Source organism: Heteronotia binoei, chromosome 21 (genome assembly GCF_032191835.1).
Source record: "Heteronotia binoei isolate CCM8104 ecotype False Entrance Well chromosome 21, APGP_CSIRO_Hbin_v1, whole genome shotgun sequence".
Lineage (NCBI taxonomy): Eukaryota > Metazoa > Chordata > Lepidosauria > Squamata > Gekkonidae > Heteronotia > Heteronotia binoei.
In genome coordinates this window covers 50,544,031-50,566,607 of record NC_083243.1, presented here as the reverse complement: position 1 = coordinate 50,566,607, position 22,577 = coordinate 50,544,031, and the positions used below count along the sequence as shown (strand labels likewise).

At 42.8% G+C, this 22,577-nt stretch overlaps 1 protein-coding gene across 2 annotated transcripts in view; it reads left to right on the top strand.

The window, feature by feature from the left end:
• Nucleotides 1-21,809, top strand: part of AHSA1 (activator of HSP90 ATPase activity 1) — a 34,263-nt gene extending 12,454 nt beyond the window's left edge. For both annotated transcript variants that reach the window (XM_060261082.1, XM_060261083.1), the window contains exons 4-9: nucleotides 13,594-13,711; nucleotides 14,729-14,817; nucleotides 15,691-15,825; nucleotides 18,638-18,739; nucleotides 20,976-21,027; nucleotides 21,400-21,809. In XM_060261082.1, the coding sequence (XP_060117065.1) occupies nucleotides 13,594-13,711; nucleotides 14,729-14,817; nucleotides 15,691-15,825; nucleotides 18,638-18,739; nucleotides 20,976-21,027; nucleotides 21,400-21,572 (669 nt within the window). In that variant the 3' untranslated portion in view covers nucleotides 21,573-21,809. The remainder of the gene's footprint in view (nucleotides 1-13,593; nucleotides 13,712-14,728; nucleotides 14,818-15,690; nucleotides 15,826-18,637; nucleotides 18,740-20,975; nucleotides 21,028-21,399) is intronic.
• The last annotated feature ends 768 nt before the right edge of the window (nucleotides 21,810-22,577 follow it).

Below are 22,577 nucleotides of genomic sequence, written 5' to 3'. Positions count from 1 at the left end.
TAAGCTCAGACCTCATTAGCATGTACTTAAGATGTGACCTTTATGTTCCATTGTTCGACTTAAACTTACCTACATTGAACTACATGGAAGTGTTCGAAGTAAAATTGGTGAATTGGAATGTTTAGTGTTGGGAGAAAACAGACATTTTGGGAATTTCAGAAACTTGGTGGAATGAGGAGAATCAGTGGGACACGGTGATTCCTGGATATAAGTTATATCGGAAGGATAGGGACAGAAGGGTTGGAGGTGGGGTGGCTCTGTATGTCAGAGAGGATATACGGTCCAGTAAGACTGAGGTCAGAGAATTAAATTCCCTTTTAGAAATGCTTTGGGTTGAAATAGAGGGCCCAAAAGGAAATTGAACTATGGGAGTTTGTTATTGCCCACCAAATCAAAAGAGAGAGGACGATTATAAGATGATGGAAGGCTTAAAGATAGCGGCTAAACATAAAAACTGTGTTGTAATAGGTGATTTTAACTACCCGCAGATTGATTGGGTCGGTATGTGTTCTGGTCGAGAGAAAGAGATTGAGTTTCTTGATGCTCTCAATGACTATGCTATGGAGCAGATGGTTTCAGAACCTACCAGGGGTGGGGCGATCCTGGATTTGGTCCTAAGTAATGCCCAAGACTTGGTCAGAGATGTAAAAGTGATTGCGCCACTTGGGAACAGTGACCATAATATTATTGATTTTCACCGTTTGTATAAATAGGGAGTTGCCCAAAAAGACAGCCACAACCACGTTTAACTTTATTTTTTTTTTGTGACCAAACTTTTTATTTTGCAATATATTGAAATAAATTCATCTATTCAAATTCAAATATACTTCTCCAATACATTACATATTCCCCCCCCCCCACACTCTTATTCATGACTTCCGCTGGCACTTAAAACAAATTAAAAGCATATTAAAGGTAAATTCACAATTATAAAATCTTTAGAAAGAAAAAAAAATATCATTCACTAACCTTTTCTCTAATAATCACTTCTCTCGGCTTGGCTTCGCGAACGAAGATTTAAGAAGGGTGCAATAGTCCACGTTTGCTGCAGGCTCGCTGGTGGCTGACAAGACCAATAATCACTTAGCACTTATTAAACACAACGCTCATAATTATTAATTCAGTTCCAGAGTTCCCCCTATCTTAGTCTTATCTTAACTCTCATATATATATATTTACCAAATAACCATGTTCTACTAATGCTTTTATCACAATATCACAATTCCTCTTTAGGGGGGGAGGGGAGGGTGGGCTCCCTCTTGGGTATCCTGCCCCCCCCCCCAGGGAAAGTGTATGCGCAATACATAGCCTCTCCTCTCCCGGTGTAGTGAACGCCGCGTGGTCACTGTCCGGCTATGCCTGGCAGATGGTCACTGCAATGGCCTCTCCTGCATTACCGCATCCGTGGCAACACCTTCCCGCTGCCCCCCCCCCCCGTTTCTCACAGAGTTTGCCACGTCATGGTACGACCGAATGTCCGGCGGTATAACCGGATGGGCAGGCTGGGCTCACCAACCTCGCCAGCCAAGAGAAGGAAAACTCTAACATCAAACCCGAGCAGATAGAGCTCGTTAATGTAACACCTACCACCTGGAGGACTCGCTGCCGGCATCCCGGCTTACTGGGCCATGGCAGATGACCCCAAGGTGAAAGGGTGGAGCCAGTACCGCGCACACTGTGCTTCACCTAAAAATTCCTCTGCGCAGGCCTGAAGGGCATATCCACATCCACAACCCACAGCACACCAAGTCCTGCAGCGATGGGCAAGGGGCGAAACGGCAGGTGGAAGATGCCACTGGAAGCTGCAGTCCCGATCCTGCATGTAGGCGGTTCAGGGTATTGGTCACCTGATGCTGACCCGGAGACGAAAGCATTTTTCGGCAGCACCCTGAACGACCAAGCAGCCTTATCTAGGGACAGCACTGCTTGCTCCGCACGGAGAGGGGCCTAGAAAAGGTGGCCTAAACAAAGCTCGTCTCAAAGCATGGAGGCACACCATCCACCAGGCTGTCTCTTCCTTTGAGAACGCACGCATAGCTGGTCTTGAGGACAAAAGGAGATTGAGGAAGAATCGCACTGCTACAGCACCAACCCCAAATCAGACTTTTCCCTGCAGCCACTGTGGCCGGATCTGCCTGTCCCGCATTGGTCTTGTCAGCCACAAGCGAGCCTGCAGCAGACGTGGACTACTGCACCCTTCTTAGATCTTCGTTCACGAAGTCAAGCCGAGAGAGAGAGAGAATTCCTCTTTATCATTAAAAGTTCAATTAATGTTGTCAAACACTACTAAATATCTTTATTTACACTTAGGTGAGAAGGGCGGGGTATAAATCTTAATATAAATAAATAAATAAAAATAAAATCTTTTCACCATTATAAAAATTTTATACAAAGAGTTATCTTTCAATAACCTTTTCTCTATAATTCACTTGGTATTTATTAAACACAAAACTCATAGTTATAAAATCAACTCCGGAATTCCAGCTGTCTTAATCTTATCTTAACTCATATATGTATAATTACCATGTAACTATATCCTACTAACTCAATAATCACAATTCTTCTTTATCCTTTAAAGTTCAATTAACGTTGTCATAAACTACTAAATGACTCTTCACCCTCCATTATATTTCCACGTAACTTTGGAATTTACTCCAGTCTTCTTTAAACTTCTCCAAATTGTTGTCTTTTAAGATTCTAGTAAGTTTGTCCATTTCACTCCAGTTAAGAACCTTTAAGACCCAGTCCCATTTTTCATGTATTCTGTCTTGCTTCCACATTTGCGCATACCATGTTCTCACAGCTGAAAGCAAATACCACAACAATGTTCTGTCTTGCTTCGGAAAGCTTTCTATTTGTAATCCCACCAGAAATACATCTGGTGCTCTCCTAATATTATAACCCAAGATTTTCGAGATCTCCTGTTGTCGTTATCCAAAATTGTTTCACTACATCCCTGGGTAGTTTACGCTTTCTGGCAAATTCTGAATTGACTCTATATGCATAGTCACATAAACGCTCCATCTCCTCCGGATCTTCTTCCAAAAATTCAGCTATAATTGTGACAATATGAGTCTTCACATCCTCTTGTTCATTCTCAGGCACTCCCCTTAGCCGAATCATGTTCTCCATCAACTTACAGTCTTGTAGTATTGCTTTGTCTTGCATTTTCTTAATGGTGGCATCTTGATCTCTAATTTTCACTTCTATCTCATCAGTCTTTTTTAGCTATTGCTTGAGACTCTTTCCTTAGGTCATCAATTTCCTTCTTAAATTCTTTCTTTACCTCTTCAGCACTGGAGTTTATTTCCTTAGTTAATTTCTTCTCACTTCCAGTTATTAAATCCCTCATTGCCTTCAATATTCTTGCTTCCATAGCGTCCAGTTGTTCATGAACTTGTTTAGACATTTTGCCCTCTCCCTCTGAGGCAGCTCTTAACCTTGTAACTCTTGATTCCAACTTCTACTCAGACATTGCTGACTGCCCATTACAAATAATGGGTTTTTAATTGGTATCTTCAATCCCCAATCTGATAGTTGCATTTAACAGAACAGAGCATGCCCTTTTCAACAAGCCTAAAAACGCCGTCCTCAGAGCTTCCTAGCTCAAGATATTAATTTTTAAAGTTCCAAGCCTCTCTTTTTAAAAAGTTTTCCTTTTACCCTCTAGGGCTTATTTTCCATTTTCAAGCACATAGTCCATGTTATTTAGCCCTTAGGGGATTGTTTATATATATTTTGAATCCTTTTATAGTCCACTTTCAAGTTGTTTAGTGAAAATATTTTCGCCTTTCTGTAATTGGCCTCCAATGTTTCTCTATGGTTACTGACTCTTGCAAGTATCCGGATACTTGGATGCTCCTCTTCACTCCACACTTACTTCCTGACTCTCTAGCATTGAAGTCTCACAATGATTGCAGAAAACGTCACTTCCTGTTTTAAGGAGAGAGTCTGCAGCTTTGTTATGACGGGGTTTTTTTCCGAAGCCACAAGAATTCATAACAGCAAGTATTTTTCTGCACTTTTCTGCTTTCTTTTGAGTCCAAAGAAACCACTTCTACCCCCTTCCACTTCTTCTTGATTTTCCACTTTGAAAAATAGTTCTGGGTCCCAGATCTTCCCTTTTAACAAGCTTAAATTAAACCCGGAGTAGCAGATAAGGATCTTTACCTTATTAACGACGTCTAATCTCTCATTATACCGTCCACATTATCTCAGATGTTGTTATAGTCCATAGGAAGTTGAAGCCTTAGTGAGTTTATGTCAATTTAATGACTCCAAGGATTCTTTGTAGGCGATAGAATGCAATTCTTCATCGGGGGAATCTTCAAAGACAAAAAAAAAACCCTCCTGGGATCTTTCGTCAGCCAAAGTGAATCCCCCTCGAAATAAACATGCATGCCATAGACAATTTCCTTTACTGGAAAAAGTAGACAGTAGGCTTTATAAAGCCTTTTCTGTCCAAAAACAAAGATCTTGGTCTGCTCCACACAAGGAAACAGGTCAGATCACCAAGCTTCAACCCTGGAAGCCAACCACGTTTAACTTTAAAAGGGGTAAATTCTCTGAGATGAGGAGGCACGTGAGGAGGAAACTGAAAGGAAAGGTAAATACAGTCAAAACCCTTGGGGAAGCTTGGAGACTATTTAAAACTATAATCCTAGAAGCTCAGATAAAATACATACCACAAGTTAGGAAAGGCACAAATAGGCACTAGAAAGGCCTGCATGGTTAACAAACAAAGTAATGGAAGCTGTAAAAGGTAAGAAAGACTCCTTTAAGCGGTGGAAAACCAGTCCAAGTGAGATTAGTAAAAGGGAACACAGGATGTGGCAGATCAAATGCAAGACTGTGATCAGGCAGGCAAAAAGGGACTATGAGGAACATATTGCAAAAAACGTAAAGACCAACAATAAAAATTTCTTCAAATATATTAGAAGCCGGAAACCAGCCAGGGAGGCAGTGGGGCCCTTGGATGACCATGGGGTAAAAGAATTACTGAAGGAGGATAGGGAAATGGCTGAGAAGCTGAATGAATTTTTTGCCTCCGTCTTCACTGTGGAAGATGAGAACTTTTTGCCTGCCCCAGAATCACTAATTTTGGAAGGGGTGTTGAAAGACCTGAGTCAGTTTGAGGTGACAAAAGAGGAGGTCCTACAACTGATAGACAAATTAAAAACTAATAAGTCACCGGGTCCGGATGGCATACATCTGAGAGTTCTGAAATAACTCAAAGTTGAACTTGTGGATCTCCTAACAAAAATCTGTAATCTTTCATTGAAATCTGCCTCCGTTCCTGAGGACTGGAAGGTAGCAAATGTCACCCCCATCTTTAAAAAGGGTTCCAGAGGAGATCTGGGAAATTACAGGCCAGTCAGTCTGACTTCAATACCGGGAAAGTTGGTAGAAAGCATTATCAAGGACAGAATGAGTAGGCACATTGATGAACACGGGTTGTTGAGAAAGACTCAGCATGGGTTCTGTAAGGGAAGATCTTGCCTCACTAACCTGTTACATTTCTTTGAGGGGGTGAACAAACATGTGGACAAAGGAGACCTGATAGATTTTATTTATTTATTTATTTATTTATATCCCGCCCTTCCCAACAAGTGGCTCAGGGCAGCTCACAGCATAGAATTCCACATAATAACATTTAAACATAAAACAGTTAAAATTAATTAATAAATTTAAAATTATAAAATATTTAACATTATAAGACATTTAAACCATTTAGAACATTAGGGACAGCAACCTCTAATATACCTACACCTGGATTGTTTACCTTGAAAAAGCTTCCAGAAAGCTTTTGATAAAGTTCCTCATCAAAGGCTCCTTAGAAAGCTTGAGAGTTATGGAGTAAAAGGACAGGTCCTCTTGTGGATCAAAAACTGGCTGAGTAATAGGAAGCAGAGAGTGAGTATAAATGGGCAGTCTTCGCAGTGGAGGACGGTAAGCAGTGGGGTGCCGCAGGGCTTGGTACTGGGTCCCATGCTTTTTAACTTGTTCATAAATGATTTAGAGTTGGGAGTGAGCAGTGAAGTGGCCAAGTTTGCGGATGACACTAAATTGTTCAGGGTGGTGAGAACCAGAGAGGATTGTGAGGAATTCCAAAGGGATCTGTTGAGGCTGGGTGAGTGGGCGTCAGCGTGGCAGATGCGGTTCAATGTGGCCAAGTGCAAAGTAATGCACACTGGGGCCAAGAATCCCAGCTACAAATACAAGTTGATGGGGTGTGAACTGGCAGAGACTGACCAAGAGAGAGATCTTGGGGTCGTGGTAGATAACTCACTGAAAATGTCAAGACAGTGTGCGTTTGCAATAAAAAAGGCCAATGCCATGCTGGGAATTATTAGGAAGGGAACTGAAAACAAATCAGCCAGTATCATAATGCCCCTGTATAAATCGATGGTGCGGTCTCATTTGGAGTATTGTGTGCAGTTCTGGTCGCCGCACCTCAAAAAGGATATTATAGCATTGGAGAAAGTCCAGAGAAGAGCAACTAGAATGATTAAAGGGCTGGAACACTTTCCCGATGAAGAAAGGTTGACATGCTTGGGGCTCTTTAGCTTGGAGAGACGTCGACTGCGGGGTGACATGATAGAGGTTTACAAGATAATGCATGGGATGGAGAAAGTAGAGAAAGAAGTACTTTTCTCCCTTTCTCACAATACAAGAACTCGTGGGCATTCGATGAAATTGCTGAGCAGACAGGTTAAAACGGATAAAAGGAAGTACTTCTTCACCCAAAGGGTGATTAACGTGGAATTCACTGCCACAGGAGGTGGTGGGGGCGGCCACAAGCATAGGCATCTTCAATAGGGGTTTAAATAAAAATATGGAGCAGAGGTCCATCAGTGGCTATTAGCCACAGTGTGTATGTGTGTGTGTATATATATATATATATATTTTGCCACTGTGTGACACAGAGTGTTGGACTGGATGGGCCATTGGCCTGATCTAACATGGCTTCTCTTACGTTCTTAACTTAATTTGCCATATTGCTGCCTGCTTACCCAATTTGAGAAAATTCTTTTGGAGCTCTTGGTTTTCAGCTGTAGTGTTCACCATCCTGAATAATTTTGTTTCATCTGCAAACTTAAAAAAATTAACACAAAAATGTTAAAATAGCAAACAAGTCCTATATAGCTCACCTCCTTCCTCTTCCCTTCTCTAATGTGTTCTATTAGCAGGGAAGAAAAAAGAGAAAATAAAAAGGGGGGGACATAGGGCAGGGGTGCAACATTATAGATTTTGGGGTGGAAGATGGCCAGTAAAATCAGTAAAAGTCAGTTTTTTCATCTTGGTCATTAATTATCAGTTTTTTAAAAACTGGTCAGTAAAGTCAGAATTCTTCATTTTGTGAATGTAGTTTGTGGGGGTTTTTGTTTTCATTACTGCATTTTGGGAGAAAGAAGGCAATAAAAATGCTTGCAAATGCAGTTCAGAAAACTGTTGAGAAATGAGAGTTCATTAATAACTTCTTTTTTCAGCAAAAAAACCAAAGATAAAGTAAAATCAAAGACAATTCTTACCTTACAGTAATTGTTTTGTTCTCATTATTATTATTTTATGTATGATATTTAATGTGTTTTATTATTTTTTAAATTTGATTTTTATATTTCTCACTCCCTGAAAATAGTGCTCAGGGCAGTGTACGGCAATCAATAAACAATGCAATATAAGTTAAAACATTACAATTACAATAAAATATCAGTCAAATTTGCTCAGATGGCGATTTAAATTTCCAATTATGCTACCATCTTGTGGGCTGAGGGGGAGTGCCAGCCAGATGAATGCCATCGCTGTCCTCAACCAAATGCCCCACAGAACTGCATCAAGTCCTGCAGGGCATGGATGTTACTTGGCAGAGAGTTCCACCAGGTTGGGGCCAGGGCACTAAAAGCCCTGGCCCTAGTTGAGGACAGCCAGATATCTCTCAGGTGGGGGCCATAAACAGGTTCTTAGCAACAGAGCTAAGAATATATATCAGTAGTCCTGAAGATACATGGGTCCCTCAGACCATTAAGCGTTCTTAAAGGTAAGCACAAAACCTTGAGTTTGAGCCGCCCTGAGCCCGCCTTTGGCGGGGGAGGGCGGGATATAAGAATAAAATTTGCTTTGCTTTTGCTTTGCTTGCTTGCATCTGGTGCTCAAACGGTAACTAGTGCAGCTCAAATGCTTTCTGTTTGCGGGATCCCCATAAGGACCTGCGCTGCTGCATTCTGTACTAGCTTGAGAGATTCAGTTTGGTGTAGTGGTTAAGTGTGCGGACTCTTATCTGGGAGAACCGGGTTTGATTCCCCACTCTTCCACTTGCACCTACTAGCATGGCCTTGGGTCAGCCATAGCTCTGGCAGAGGTTGTCCTTGAAAGGGCAGCTGCTGTGAGAGCCCTCTCCAGCCCCACCCACCTCACAGGGTGTCTGTTGTGGGGGAGGAAGGTAAAGGAGACTGTGAGCCGCTCTGAGACTCTTCGGAGTGGAGGGCGGGATATAAATCCAATATCATCTTCTTCATCTTGAGTTTTTTTATCAGTCTCAAGGGTAAGCACACATAGAGCATGTGACAGTAGTCCAATCTGTAGGTGACTGTTCAAGGATCAAGGTGACTGTGGCTAGGTCAGGGCGGGACAGGTTGGGGGCCAGTTACCTGACCAGGCGTAGCTGGAAAAATGCCAATCTGGCAAATTTGTGATCTGGACCTCCACTGATAAAGAGGTATCCAGAATCACACCCAAGCTCTTGAAAGTTGGTGCTGGTGTTAAGGGCATGCCATCAAGGGCTGGAAGTTGGCAACCCAACCCTGAATCCTCCCTGTTCAGCCATAGAACCTCTGTCTTAGTAGGATTCAGTCTCAACTGGCTCTGCTTTAATCATTCCACCCCGACCTGTAGCCAGAAAATTTTGGGTGGAGGGGCCCAGGAGGAAAAAAAATGGTGGGGGCATGGGGCTGTCTCTCCTCTCTGGCCCAGGCCCAGCGGCATCCATATAATACCCCAGGTCATGATGGAGAGCTGTTGGGCACAAGAGAGGGAGAAAGGAGTGGCGGCTTCTTTCTGTGCCCCCCCCAGTCAATTCCCAGCCGCCAGCCTCGACTGCAGAGGCCCCTGTTGCAGTCGGGTGCTTCTGGCAGGTTGGGAACTGGATGGATTAGCCCTGCCCAGCGCTCCCAGAGCAGATGATGGAGCGAGAAAGGGATGGAAAATGGCAAGTTTTGCACTGCTTGCAGCTAGATTAACTTTACTCTATGGTAGAGTCTCTACCCCTGTCCCGGGTGTTACAGTCACAATGTGATCAGGCAAGGCGAACGCAACCCAGCAGCCATATTCTCCATCCTGCCCAGGGGCTTCACACGCAAACAGACATACTCCACCCCCCACTCTCACCCCACACACACGTTTTTGCTACCACGTAGTCGTGGGCAGTGTTGGCTTTATGTCCGTCTTTCTCTTGCTTCCCCCCATTGCGTTCACTCTCCCCTACACTGTTGCTCTGTCACTCTCCCCCTTGCTGCCCATCTTTCTCTCGCCCCCCCCCCCCGTTGCTGTTGCTCTTCCTGCCATCACGTTGTCGCTCTGTCTCTCTCCCCCTCACTGTCTGTCTTTCTCTCGCTTCCCCCCTCCTTTTGCTCTCTCTCTCTTTCTTGCTCACTCTCTCACTGTCTTTCCTCAACCCCCCCCCACCTCCCCCACCCCCGTTTTAACTCAGCTTTGCCACCTCCACTCAGCCTGGAGATTGCTCTGCGGACCCTTTCTCCCTGCACAGAAAGAAAGCATGTTGGGTTCCTAGAGCGCGGCTCCAATGGAGGGGCCCTATAGAGGGAAGGGGGGGGGGGTTAAACAGAGCGGCCTGCCCCCCCCCCATAGCTATGGGCCTGATTCCACCATGCCTTCAGCCCCCAGCCAAAACTGATGGGGCAGCTTCTGACCGGCCACCCATCAACAGATATAGCTGGATGTCATCAGTGTACTGATGACATCCCTGCCTGAAAGTGTTTTGCTGTTTTATTGTCTGCAGTATGCAATTATTTTTAAAAGGGAATCTTTTTTGTCTTAAGTTTTGTACAGTAATAAAAACGTCCTATCTTCATAAACATTTTCCATAAAAAGGTGTTTTAATTTAGCTAGGTGTTGAACTCTAAAAGCTTCCTTGCTGCACTGTGTTAGTGCCATATATTTTGATACTTTTGCTTTGCATACGCTGCTGTCTTGTCAAAACTTCTGTTACTAGAGTAAGATTGCTGGCTTGGAAGTTTGTTATTAATAAGTACAGGTTTAAGAGATTGAACTATTTTTCTTCATAGTGGCAGATCACATTCATGTCTGAAGAAAGCAAGGCTAGACATATTGATTCTAGATTGGGGCTCTTTAAAGCTGTCACTACATCATTTCATAGCTGCTCCAACCACTGAAGTCTCCTAAAAACAGGAGACAGATCTTCAGCATTCTTGGATTTTGGCATCAGATAAATTATGTTGTTAAAATTTAGCATGAGCTTTAATGGGCAATGATCACTTACAGCGTTTTTGCCTACTTCAAATACACTTGACCTAGTAGAGTTGGAGAGAGGCCTGAATAATTGTACTAGCATAAGATGATGTTCAATAATTTGTCAGTTTTTGGCCAGTTGTTTTGGAATTTTGGTCAGCAAAATTAGTAATTTTCACCCTTTGACTGGTTTCCACTCCTTAGATACAGTTAAACAGAGAATAAAGGTGAGGAGGTATCATTGCTTGAATGGAATTCATGCCAATGGAAGTAAGGTTCTGGGAGCTTCGTGCCTGTTATATGCCTGTTAGTACTCTTTTGTACTAAGGTCTAGCATATAATTGATGCAGAGATCTATAGGCAGAGATACTTGAGATTTTCAGGATACATGCAAAACAAAACATAATTCCCCTCCTCTCTTGTCCCACTCCGTTTGGAAAAGAAATCTCTCAGCACAAACAAATCATACTTTCTCTTCGCCAGCCAAGGCTTATTACTCAGAGGATAATGTCGCCATTCTTTATTACAATAACCAATCAACTTTTCCACGGGGTAATCCAAAGAACAATCAGTAATAGGTTCCCAATTCCAAACCAGATCCTGAAGGGGGAGTTAAAAGTCCTCCTCCAGATTTACTCTTTTCTATGCCCATGATGTCAAAAGGAAGGCTCTCTGCCTGCTTGCCTTAAGACCAGGTCTTATGAGTATCCCCTCAGACTTATTCAAGGTGTGAATCTTTAACACCATTCACAAAAAAGAAAAAAACACTTGTTAACTTATCTCCTTTGGGGTGACGAAACAGCTGTGAAATGACATGTCACTCCTCTGGAACTCAAGTGATCCAGTGCTGGAGAGAATCTTAGCCCATTGTTGAATCACCCTGCATGTCCCTCCAGGTGGCCAGGTTTAGTCCCATCTGAATTTATTGCTAAAATAGGCTTGGATTGCACAACTGCTGCTCTGTACTTAAAGCTAACAAAATGGCATCATTCTCACTCATCAAGAGGGCCTCAGTCAGCAGATCATCTATGGCCTCGAGCAACTTCATTGTTAAGTTCAGCTGCAGCAACAATTTTGGATTTAGCCTGTGCAGCCTTCTTGCTGTGACTTCTTCCTCCTGCCAGCTTGAAACAGTTTAAATAGTTAAAAGGGCTGTCTCCAAATGTGCCCAAGAGCAAAATATACACAGTGATGCTGTGCTCAACCAAATCCAGTAGAGATGAGGGATGAATGTTAGTAGATTGAGTCTGTAGAGGCCTGGAGCTCATTCAGTTACTCACTCTTCCCCACTCATTTTGGTGTAGTGGTTAAGTGTGCGGACTGTCATCTGGGAGAACCGGGTTTGATTCTCCACTCCTCCACTTGCAGCTGCTGGAATGATCTTGGGTCAGCCATAGCCCTGGCAGAGGTTGTCCTTGAAAGAGCAGCTGCTGTGAGAGCCCTCTCCAGCCCCACCCACCTCACAGGGAGTCTGTTGTGGGGGAGGAAGGTAAAGGAGATTGTGAGCCGCTCTGAGACTCTTGAGTGGAGGGGGGAATATAAATCCAAAGTCGTCGTTGTCTTCTTCATCGCAAACTTGGCCACTATAATGGTCAATTTATGAACAAATAGGTAATTTTTGAACAAATTAAATAGTATAGACCCCAATACCAATCCCTGTGGAACTCCACTGCTTACTGCTCTCCATTTCAAGAACAGTCCATTTATTCCTACACTGTGCTTCCTGTTGTTCAACCAGTTTTTTAATCCATAAGCGTAACTGTACTCTTATTCCATTAGTGCTATGCTTACTCAGGAATCTTTGGTAAGTGCTTTGTCAGAAGACTTTGAAAGTCCAAGTGTATGAAGTCTACCTGGTCACTATTATCTGCATGCTTATTCACTTTCTCAAAAAATTCCAAAAGGTTGGCAAGGCAGCGCTTTCCCTTGCAACAGCCATGCTGATTATCCCTCAGTAGGCTTTGTTTCCGTGTGTGCTTGATAATTCTGTCTTTGATTACAGCTTCTTTTTATTATAGTTTTGCTTTTATATACACAATACAAACACATTCTATTACAGTTTTACGTATTATGGTGAGCTGAGTAGATCATAAATAACTGTCTGTCATGAATATTACGTATCTCCGTGAGTTGGATGAATTATAAATAACAAGTTGGAACCCAGGAGGGAATTGCAAGAGTGGCCATTACATTCCCTCCACTTCTACTTCCTCTCCTCTCCTCCCACCCTTTCTCTCACCTTCTGTCTGTCTCTCATTCTCCCTCCAATTCTGCTCTCCGTGCCTCTTTCTCTTATTATTTGTCCTCCTAATCCCTGCACATACACACACTCTCTATTTCCCTCCCTCCATCTCCAATGCCTCCTGGAGCACACATGCACTCTTGTCCCCCAATGCTCTAGTATTTCACACACACACTCCATTACTAATTTCTGTGTCCCTCTGGTCCCATACACACAAACACACACACTCTGTTCTTAATTTCTCTTTCTTTCCCCACACCCTCCTCACATGCATGCAGTTTTGTTAATTTCTCTTTCTCAGTCTCTCTCATGCATGCACTTGTTAATTTTCAATTTTGTTGAAAAATCTTTGTGTGAATGACCCCAATCTGCTGATGTAGGTGTCCACAGATGCCCCCCTTCAGTATTAGATATATAGGTCGAGATGGGTACCATGGTAGTCTATCTGTGTCGCTAAAGCTCATACCTTGCCAGAAATTTTGTTAGTTTTTAAGGTACTACTGGAGTCTTGCTCTTTTCTACTACTAGATATGTACATTATCCATAAATTGAGTGGTTTAATTTTAGGTTAGTCAGTGAAATCAAATATTATTGTTTGGACTTTAGGGGTAACTGTCCATTGATATGCTTCCAATTAGTACAACAACATCTACATCAGATCTTGAGCCCTGCTCAAAACCATGTCCAAGATCACTACCCCTCTGATTAGCTGGGTGACCAGCTTCTTCAGTGCATTGTAATTGATTATGTCTTGGAATCTCATTTCTACTGCATGACTTCAGCATATTTTTACCCAGCCAAAGTGAGGGTAGTAAAATTGTATCTATGTATCTGTTGTGATCTTATGGGGTTCTTTTCCTTTTTAGATCAGTGTTACTCTAGCCAAAGATGAGCCAGACACAAACCTGCTAGCCTTGATGAAAAAAGAAGGTACAAAAAAGATCGCCAATGCTTTGGAAACTTATATCAGCACTCTGAAAACAGGTATGCATAACCGGGTAAGAGAAACCGTAGAGATCTCTTGCTAGAGCTTTCCTCTATAGCTTTTAAGTGGAAGACAGATAACAGTTCAGTTTCTTCCAATGACAGAATATGTTTGTTTCGGACAGACTACTTCTCTCAAGTGTTCTGAGATCAAATAAATGGCTCTTGGGGCTGTCTTCAGCAGCTTAAGTAGTTTGATAGTTTCCCATCTTCTTTACAACATGATAGTTCAGAGACCAACATGTGCTAGTGAAACCTGAAGTGATTTCTAAATAACTAAATAAAACTAAATAAAAGACAACTCTAATACAGGAAAATACTTTCATTACACCGGGTTGCCTGTGAGGAGTGCTGCTGTAGTGTTACATGTATGGGAAGAAGACATGCTTGCCCATCAGTGCCTCTATTCAGGACTAATTATGGGTCAGACTTCGTTCATGAATAAGGGGTGGACATGGTGCTGCACCCAGCTCTCCTCTTGTTTACTATTACTGTGAACCTTTGACAATCATTACTCATGAGAGGACCTCTCTTTATATTTACTGACAAGGCAGAATTTTCTGCACATCTAATGGGAAAGTCATGTAAATTTCAATTCTTACAGAAATTAGCTTGGGTTTATCCTATAATCTGCATCAGAATACATGCTTTGAACATGTAGAAATATATAAACATGAAATTGTTGTATGCCATGGAGACTGGGCATACAGCAATTTAAGTACATAAACTGAAGAATTTAAATATATAAATATATAGTCTGCTCCAGTGCATAGTCATTTATTATATCTAGGAATCTCACTTCTACTGCACAACTAGCATATTTTTACCCATTTTACCTGTATAATACCTGTTTAAGTATATAATCACCATGCAGTCTTTATTTTAATCTTGGTTTTCACTGATTTCCTGCTTTAATCTGATGTACCCTAGCAGCCATGCTTATGAATGAAACAGGGATTCATTAAGATCATACTATTCCATGCAAGCCATCTAAGTCAGATCTTTATGTCCTTTCAGAGTTTACCCAAGGCATGATCCTGCCCACAATGAATGGTGAAGAGTCAGAGCCAACCCCCCTCCCTGTGTGTAAACCAGAACAACACAAGGTGGGCAAACCAGTTTCTGGGTTCATATGGGCCTGTATCCAACCACATTCTGAAAATCTATGATCATTTAAGGTTTCTTAAGAGGGGCTAGATCTCCTCTGGAACAAATGGGGGGCTGAGTGAGTTGCAACAGAAGGAGGGAATCAGAAATCACCATAATCTTTTAAGAAAACCTGAGACTACTAATGTCTTTGGACCTGTATGATTGGCTACAAGCCCTTGTCTTAAGATAAGATGAGTTGGAAAATCTGGACAAATGTATTTTACAGACTAACATTTCCTTACTTTGAAGTAATAAAAGAAACTGCTTCCACACATCTGAATGGCAGCAGACCTTTCAGCCTCAGTTTTTTTATTTGTACACCAATATAACACATGCTTTTAAAAACATCTGTTATGTTAACTCCTTGTAGGTATATGTAAAACCCTCTCTAATACACCTGAGCAAAACAGCATGTGAAATACCACTGAGCAGTAAACACTAGGGATGGGTGCGGTCCAGAGAAATGGGTGGTCCATTTGGTCTGTAGGGTTCACAGATCCACAGATCATGAACCACTGTATTTTACGGACCAGATCAATCAATTTGGACTGTGACGCTCAAGCAGTGACTCCACCCCCTTCAGGTTCACTTCCATGTGTGTATGACTAGAGGTTAATCCAGATTTTTCAGGTAATGTAACTAATGCAGACTTCTCAGGGCTGTCACTGTACTTGTCTTGAGGACTGGTGGTTTGAAGTGTGTCTTTACGTTTCTGTCTTGCTGTCAAGGTAGCTGTGACAGCTACTTGTGACATCTACAACTGTTGCTTTAATGGGTGGATTCTGCACTGTTACAGTGCTCTAGTAGTTTACATTTTGATGTTTATCTAGGCCTCCGAATGCGCTGCTGGCAATGCACTTAAATCTAAATCAGTTGGAGTCAAGATTCCTACCTGTAAGATAAATTTGAAGGAAGTTTTCTTAACATCCCCTGATGAGCTATACAGAGTATTCATTACACAAGAGGTAAGTGAGCTAATGTGTGTATCTAGCAGTGGAGCTGTCTTTGCTTAACACCTTTGTCAGCACAGAACACATTTAGCAAGCAGTGTCTCCTGGCTGCAGGAGAGATGACTATTCCTCCATGTATGTCTCCAGTGCCCATTTTACTGTCCTAGATGCGGGGGGACTGGTGGCCTGCTTTCTGCAGCAAAAGTAGACTGCCCCTCTGAAGTGAAATCCTTTCCCAGCTCAAGAGAAAGCTCCCCACCCCTTTACTACCCCTTCCTTATTTCAGAAGGTTCCCACCCTGGCTGATCATCACCTTGCACTGTATAGCCTGTGCCTTATGGGATATTGAACAGTATCAGCCCCTTTAGTGATTGTCAGAATCCCACCTTCCTGGACCCTGATTATAGGCACTTGAGGTGTTCACATATTGAGGGTCCCTATATATTCTGGAGTCTTTCCATGCCATACCTTGGTGTTATACTCAAGCCGCCTTGGTTTCTGGCTGTTAAAATCTTTAACTGTTAAAACCACTGCCATCTTCCTTGTACTTGATTCAGTAACCATGAGGAAATTTCCTTATGATACAAGCAAATTTTATTTGACATACATACATAACAAGAAAAATTAGGGAGTAAAACAAGGTAAGAATAAAATGTAGCTGTTAATAAAAACTGGATGTCTAAAGATTGAGATTACAAGCATACATTAAAAAAGATTAAATAAAATATATCTTTAATACTGCAGTGCCCTTCAGTAGTTCATCAGAAACAAATAAATTAAATTAATTTTAAAACCACCTTCACCTATGGGATAGGGCTGAGGGAAGTGTATATCAGTTAAAAAAAAGCTACCTATACATTCACAGTTAAAATAGTAGAAATCATAGTTTACATCTATATAACAAACCTCTAACCAATAAAATGGCAATAAGGCTGCCAGAATATGCTATTGCCTGGTGGGGGAGGGGGGGAGAGGCAGGAAAATCAGGAGTGCCAGCTAGCTGGAAAGTTGTTGCCGTCCTCAGCCAAATGCCTGGCAGAACATCTCTGCTTACATCCCTTACAGAATTGCATTAAGTTCCTCAGGGCAAGGATGTTATTTGGCAGAAAGTTCCACCAGATTGGGCCCAGGCTGAAAATACCCTGGCCCTGGTTGAAAGAGCTGGATGTCTCTCAGGTCGGGGACCACCAGTAAGTTCTTATCAACTGAGCACAGGGCTCTTGGTGGGGGGGTATACCAGGAGAGGCAGTTCCAAAGATATGTGGGTCTCAGACCGTTAAAGGCCTTAGTTTAGTTTATTTGATGTATAACCTTAAAGGTTAATACTAGTTTACATCATACACCATGCAGTACACATTAGATACAGCACAGTAAACTCTAAGTAGCATTGATTAGAACCAATAAAATCAGCCTAGACGCATTTCAGCTCTTAATTTACCAATGCAGTGTACACATGCACACTGAGTGAAGGAGCTGCTGTATCCAGTACGATTATACCATCTCTCATTCCCTTTGGTGTGGCTATAAAGATCAGGAACCTAATGTAATTCTTCTATAGAGTACTTCTGCGCCCCAGTATTTATTTTGGAATGCCCCCACAATACCTTACATGGCTAAATGTCATACAGATTCCTTCGTATAGTGTGTATGTGGTATTGCATTGGGACCACTGAAAAAGACCTTTGTGGCTGAAATGTGTCTGGTCTGATTTTATTGGTTTGATGGTTCCAGTGAGTGCTTCTAAGAGTTTACTGTGTTGTATGTAATGGGTACTGCACAGTGTGTGACCTAGATAGCCTAAAGGCCTATTTTGTTTTAATGAACTATTTAAGTGCACTGCAGTATTAAAGATATATTTTGTTTAATTTTTTAATGTATGCTTGTAACCTCAACCTTTTAGATATCCAAATGCATTGTGGTTTTTTTGCCCCTTCTTTTGCATTTCAGTTAATAAAAATACCAGTTTGACTGACACAGAAACATTCTGACAAGACTCTCTGCGCACGCTGACTCTTCATCCCCACTCTTCATACTCACAGTGCCAGTCCCCTCCCTCCTTCAACTGATCAAACTGCATATGCAAAACATATGCAAAACAGTATTCCTCACACTCTCTCATTTGCTTACTTGTTCAGTCACTCAACCCCATGGCGCAGAGTGGTAAAGCTGCAGTATTGCATTCTGAGCTCTCTGCTCATGACCTGAGTTTGATCCCGGAGGAAGCTGGGTTCAGGTAGCTGGCTCAGGGTTGACTCAGCCTTCCATCCTAACGAGGTCGGTAAAATGAGTACCCAGCTTGCTGGGGGGAAAGTGTAGAAGACTGGGAAAGGCAATGGCAAACCACCCCGTCAAAAGTCTGCCATGAAAATGTTGTGATGCAACATCACCCCAAAGTCAGAAATGACTGGTGCTTGCACCTTTACATTTTTTCAGTCACTCAAGCCATCCCTCTCATTCTTATCACTTAAACACTTATTACACTTTCATAGAATCGCTGTTAAACCATTCATAGAATAAAATTTCAGAGAATGGCCCACCCTCTGAGAATGATAGTAATGAATATAGACCGCTTGCCTCCAAATACTGTGAAAGGTTTGTACATATTCCTACAGTTGCCTTTCCTTTCCCCATCCTTAGAATGGCACCTGCCTTCTTCATAGTCTCTAATGGAATGCAGGAATCAAGGTCAGCATTCCGGAAGGCTGGAATCAAAACCTCTATCCCAGTAATTTGAGCTGTTGGTTCACCTATTGCACTGGAAGTCATGATTTATTTAATGCAAGGAGTCACCTTGATACTAGGCTGATTAGCTCATTTTTCTTTGCAGCTGGTGCAAGCTTTTACTCACTCTCCTGCTGTTGTGGAGGCTGATAAAGGGGGGAAATTCCAGCTACTGGATGGCAGCGTGACTGGAGAATTCACTGAACTGGTGAGTAGCAGCTGCTGTGCCTTTATTGCCTGAAGTGCCTTCCTGGCTGCTTCAGGATCCATGTCTTGCAGTGTATCACTGAGCTCATAAGTCATTCTTTTGCAGAATATATCTGGACAGTGTTGTTTCTGTGTAAATAGTCCATAGCGCTTTATAAACTTACAGTGTATTTTGAGTGTACATGAAATTCTGCTTGGTAGTACCTACCTGGCTTGTGGATCCATGCTTGGTCCTGTATCACATATAACTTTTGTGCTTACTGAAGAGCTCCTGAGCAAGCAGAATCACAAGTAAGTTGCTACAAGTATCTCTTGCACTAATCTTGCATTTTCACTTGCACAAGAAAGACATAGTGCAAGGTATATTTCAGCAAGTCTCTTTCCGAATCTAGCAACATGGATTGGAAATGGCAAATAAGAACTTGATTTTACAGTAGCTTTTGAGCGCTGTCTAGTATAAATGGAAGGAAAAGGAAAGATCCCCTGTGCAAGCACCAGTCATTTCTGACTCTGGGGTGACGTTGCTTTCACAACGTTTTCACGGCAGACTTTTTATGGGGTGGTTTGCCATTGCCTTCCCCAGTCATCTACGCTTTCCCCCCAGCAAGCTGGGTACTCATTTTACCAACCTCGGAAAGATGGAAGGCTGAGTCAACCTCGAGCCAGCTATCTGAAAACCCAGCTTCCACCAGGGATTGAACTCAGGTCGTGAGCAGAGTTTTTAGTTTAGTTTTAATTTATTTACGATTTATATCCCGCCCTTCCCACCAAAGTGGCTCAGGGTGGCTCACAGCACATAAAATCTAACATAAAAATATTAAATTTAAACATTTTACACAGTTAAAACATTAAAAAACATAACAGCAGTCTAATAAAACTACACTCAGTTTCCAATGCCGGTTAGTTATAAGCCAGCCGGAAGAGGGCTATCTTGCAGGCTCTGCGGAACTGGGCAAGGTCCCACAGGGCCCTCACCTCTTCCGGCAGCTGGTTCCACCAGGAAGGGGCCATTACAGAGAAAGCCCTGTCCCTGGTAGATTTCAGGCAGGCTTCCTTTGGCCCGGGGACAACGAGAAGATTTTGGGTTCCCGATCTCAGTACTCTCTGGGGAACATGTGGGGAGAGACGGTCCTAGGCCATATAGGGCTTTAAAGGTAATGACCAGCACCTTGTACTGAACTCGGTATATTATTGGCAGCCAGTGCAGAACCTGGAGCCCCGGCCAAATGTGCTCCCATCTTGGGAGCCCCAATAACAACCGGGCGGCAGCATTCTGCACTAACTGCAACTTCCAGGTTCGGCACAAGGGCAGCCCCATGTCGAGGGCATTGCAGTAGTCCAACCTCGAGGTGACCGTTGCATGGATCACCGTTGCTAGATCGTCACGCTCCAGGAAGGGGGCCAACTGCCTCACCCGCCTAAGATGAAAGAATGCGGACTTGGCAGTGGCTGCTATCTGAGCCTCCATCATTAAGGAAGGCTCCAATAGTACCCCCAAGCTTTTGATCCTGTGCGTCGCTATCAACGGCGCACTGTCAAAAGCTGGCAGGGAGATTTCCCCTCCCGGACCCCGACGACCCAAGCAAAGGACCTCTGTCTTCACCGGATTTAGCCTCAGCCCGCTCAGCCTGAGCCACCCAGCCACGGCCTGTAACACCCGGTCCAAATTTTCTGGGGCGCAGGCCGGCTGGCCGTCCATAAGCAGATAGAGCTGGGTGTCATCAGCATACTGGTGACAACCCAGCCCATACCTTCGGGCAATCTGGGCAAGAGAACGCATATAGATGTTAAATAGCATCGGGGAGAGGACCGCCCCCTGAGGCACTCCGCAATCAAGCATCTGTCTCCGGCACAGTTCACCCCCAATCGTGACCCTTTAGGACTGCAGTACTTTAGCTTTAACACTTTGCGCCACAGGGCATTAATTAAAACTTCTGTCGGGCAGGACTCAACCTTGGTGATTTGTGATGCAGCAAAACCAGCATCAAGTGAAATTTGCACACCTAGACTGGATAAACTCATAGGATTATAGATTAGATTATTGTGGTTTCAACTAAGTTAAAGCAGCTGGTGAGCATCTAACAGTTTCATGTATACTTCTTGAATCAAACAAATATTTTTATTACTCTTGTGTAACAGTAATATCCTGAGCACTTTTCAGTATGATTTTTGTCTTTCTCTTTAGTGTGCAAATGGGAATCTTCCTGGTAGATAGCTAAATTTTCCTACCTTTTCAGGTTCCTGAGAAACAGATTGCTATGAAATGGAGATTTAAGTCATGGCCTCAGGGTAAGTAATTCTCTTGCATACAGCAAGAAGCCAGTTTAAATTTAGCTGCACTTCTGGCCGTCTTGCACTATCTGCTTTTGCATAAAGTGGGGGGAAAGCACAAGGCTTCTCAGTTATTTGCAAGCCATGATCTTGGTTGTACTGCGAATTCCCATAACGTGAGGGGAAGTTGTGTCATCTCCATTTAGTGCTAGTAATCTCTCCTGACATCTTGGCAGAATATTGAATACAAGAGGAAGGCTGGTGAAGAACTGAGGGTCCCCCCCCCAGTAAATTTTTCTTGCGTTAGGAAAGGAGCAGGTGGCTTGTCTAATTGCACTTCTTTTGGTTGTACCACAGTACTGATACAAGCATTTACTCCTGGTTTTCTAGGGCACTTTGCAACCATCAACTTGACCTTCAACGATAAGGCTGGTGAAACAGAAGTCTGTCTGCAAGGGAAGGGCATCCCAGCCAATGAAGAGGAGAGAACAAGGGAGGGCTGGCAACGTTACTACTTTGGGGGTATTAAACAGACGTTTGGCTATGGAGCCCGCTTGCTTTAACACTGGCCACTGCGGAGAGTCTCCACCTGAAGATTCTGCCGTGTGAACTGATTGGCTTGTCTGTCCCTTTCTATCCTCTGTTTTGCTGTTGTGATGAGCAGGATGAAGGCCACTGAGCTGCACAGATTCCAGTCCTTCACTGTTTGTTCATGTCTCCTGCTGCAGGGGATTCCAAGGTGGATTCTAATAAATGTACATACGTCCATATGTCCATAAATAAAGATAACTTAAAGGTGATGGTCCTGGCTCTTCTATCTGCATAGAGGGACTGTGAGCTTTTTTTTTAATAACCAGAGAATAAATGGTCAAACCATTTGGAATTGGGAATACTTAGCACAGTAGCTGGGAAGATGCAAGAGCCTGATGTAATCCTGTTAAGCACTTGGAAGGGCCTGGTTTATCCATGCTGAAGTGAGTAGAGTGTTGAGGTGGCAGAATGGGATTGTTCCATTTTGGACTGTGGATGACGGATGCCAATTCTGATTTTTTTTTTTTGCATACAACTCCATTCAATTAAAAACAAAACAGAGCAGGGTGAAAGCTTTTACCCTACCTTTTCTTGTGCGCTGGTTTTGGATAGTTCCTTATAACATAGGAAACACTTACCAAACCTGAATCTCTGATTCTTCCCCTGCAATTTGAAGTGGTAGAGTCTGTTGTCACTTCAACATTTGACCACCTTATTTTGATATCATTCTCTTGCATGTGTAAAACAGGCCTAAGAGAAAAAAGGTCTTGAACTCCGGCTTGTGTAGAATGTGCACATATGAAGCTGCCTTACACTGAATCAGACCATTGATCTTACATAGACTGGTGGTAGCTTTCTAGGATCTCCAGAGTGTTTTAACATCACCTGCTACTTGATCCTTTCCATGGGAGATGCTAGGGATTAAGCCTAGACCCTTCTGCATGTTAGCATATGCTTTGCCACTGAGCCAGCTAGTAATTTTTTTTACCCTAGATTTTAAAGTTTATGAGTAAGCTTGATGTAGCAAACCTATAATC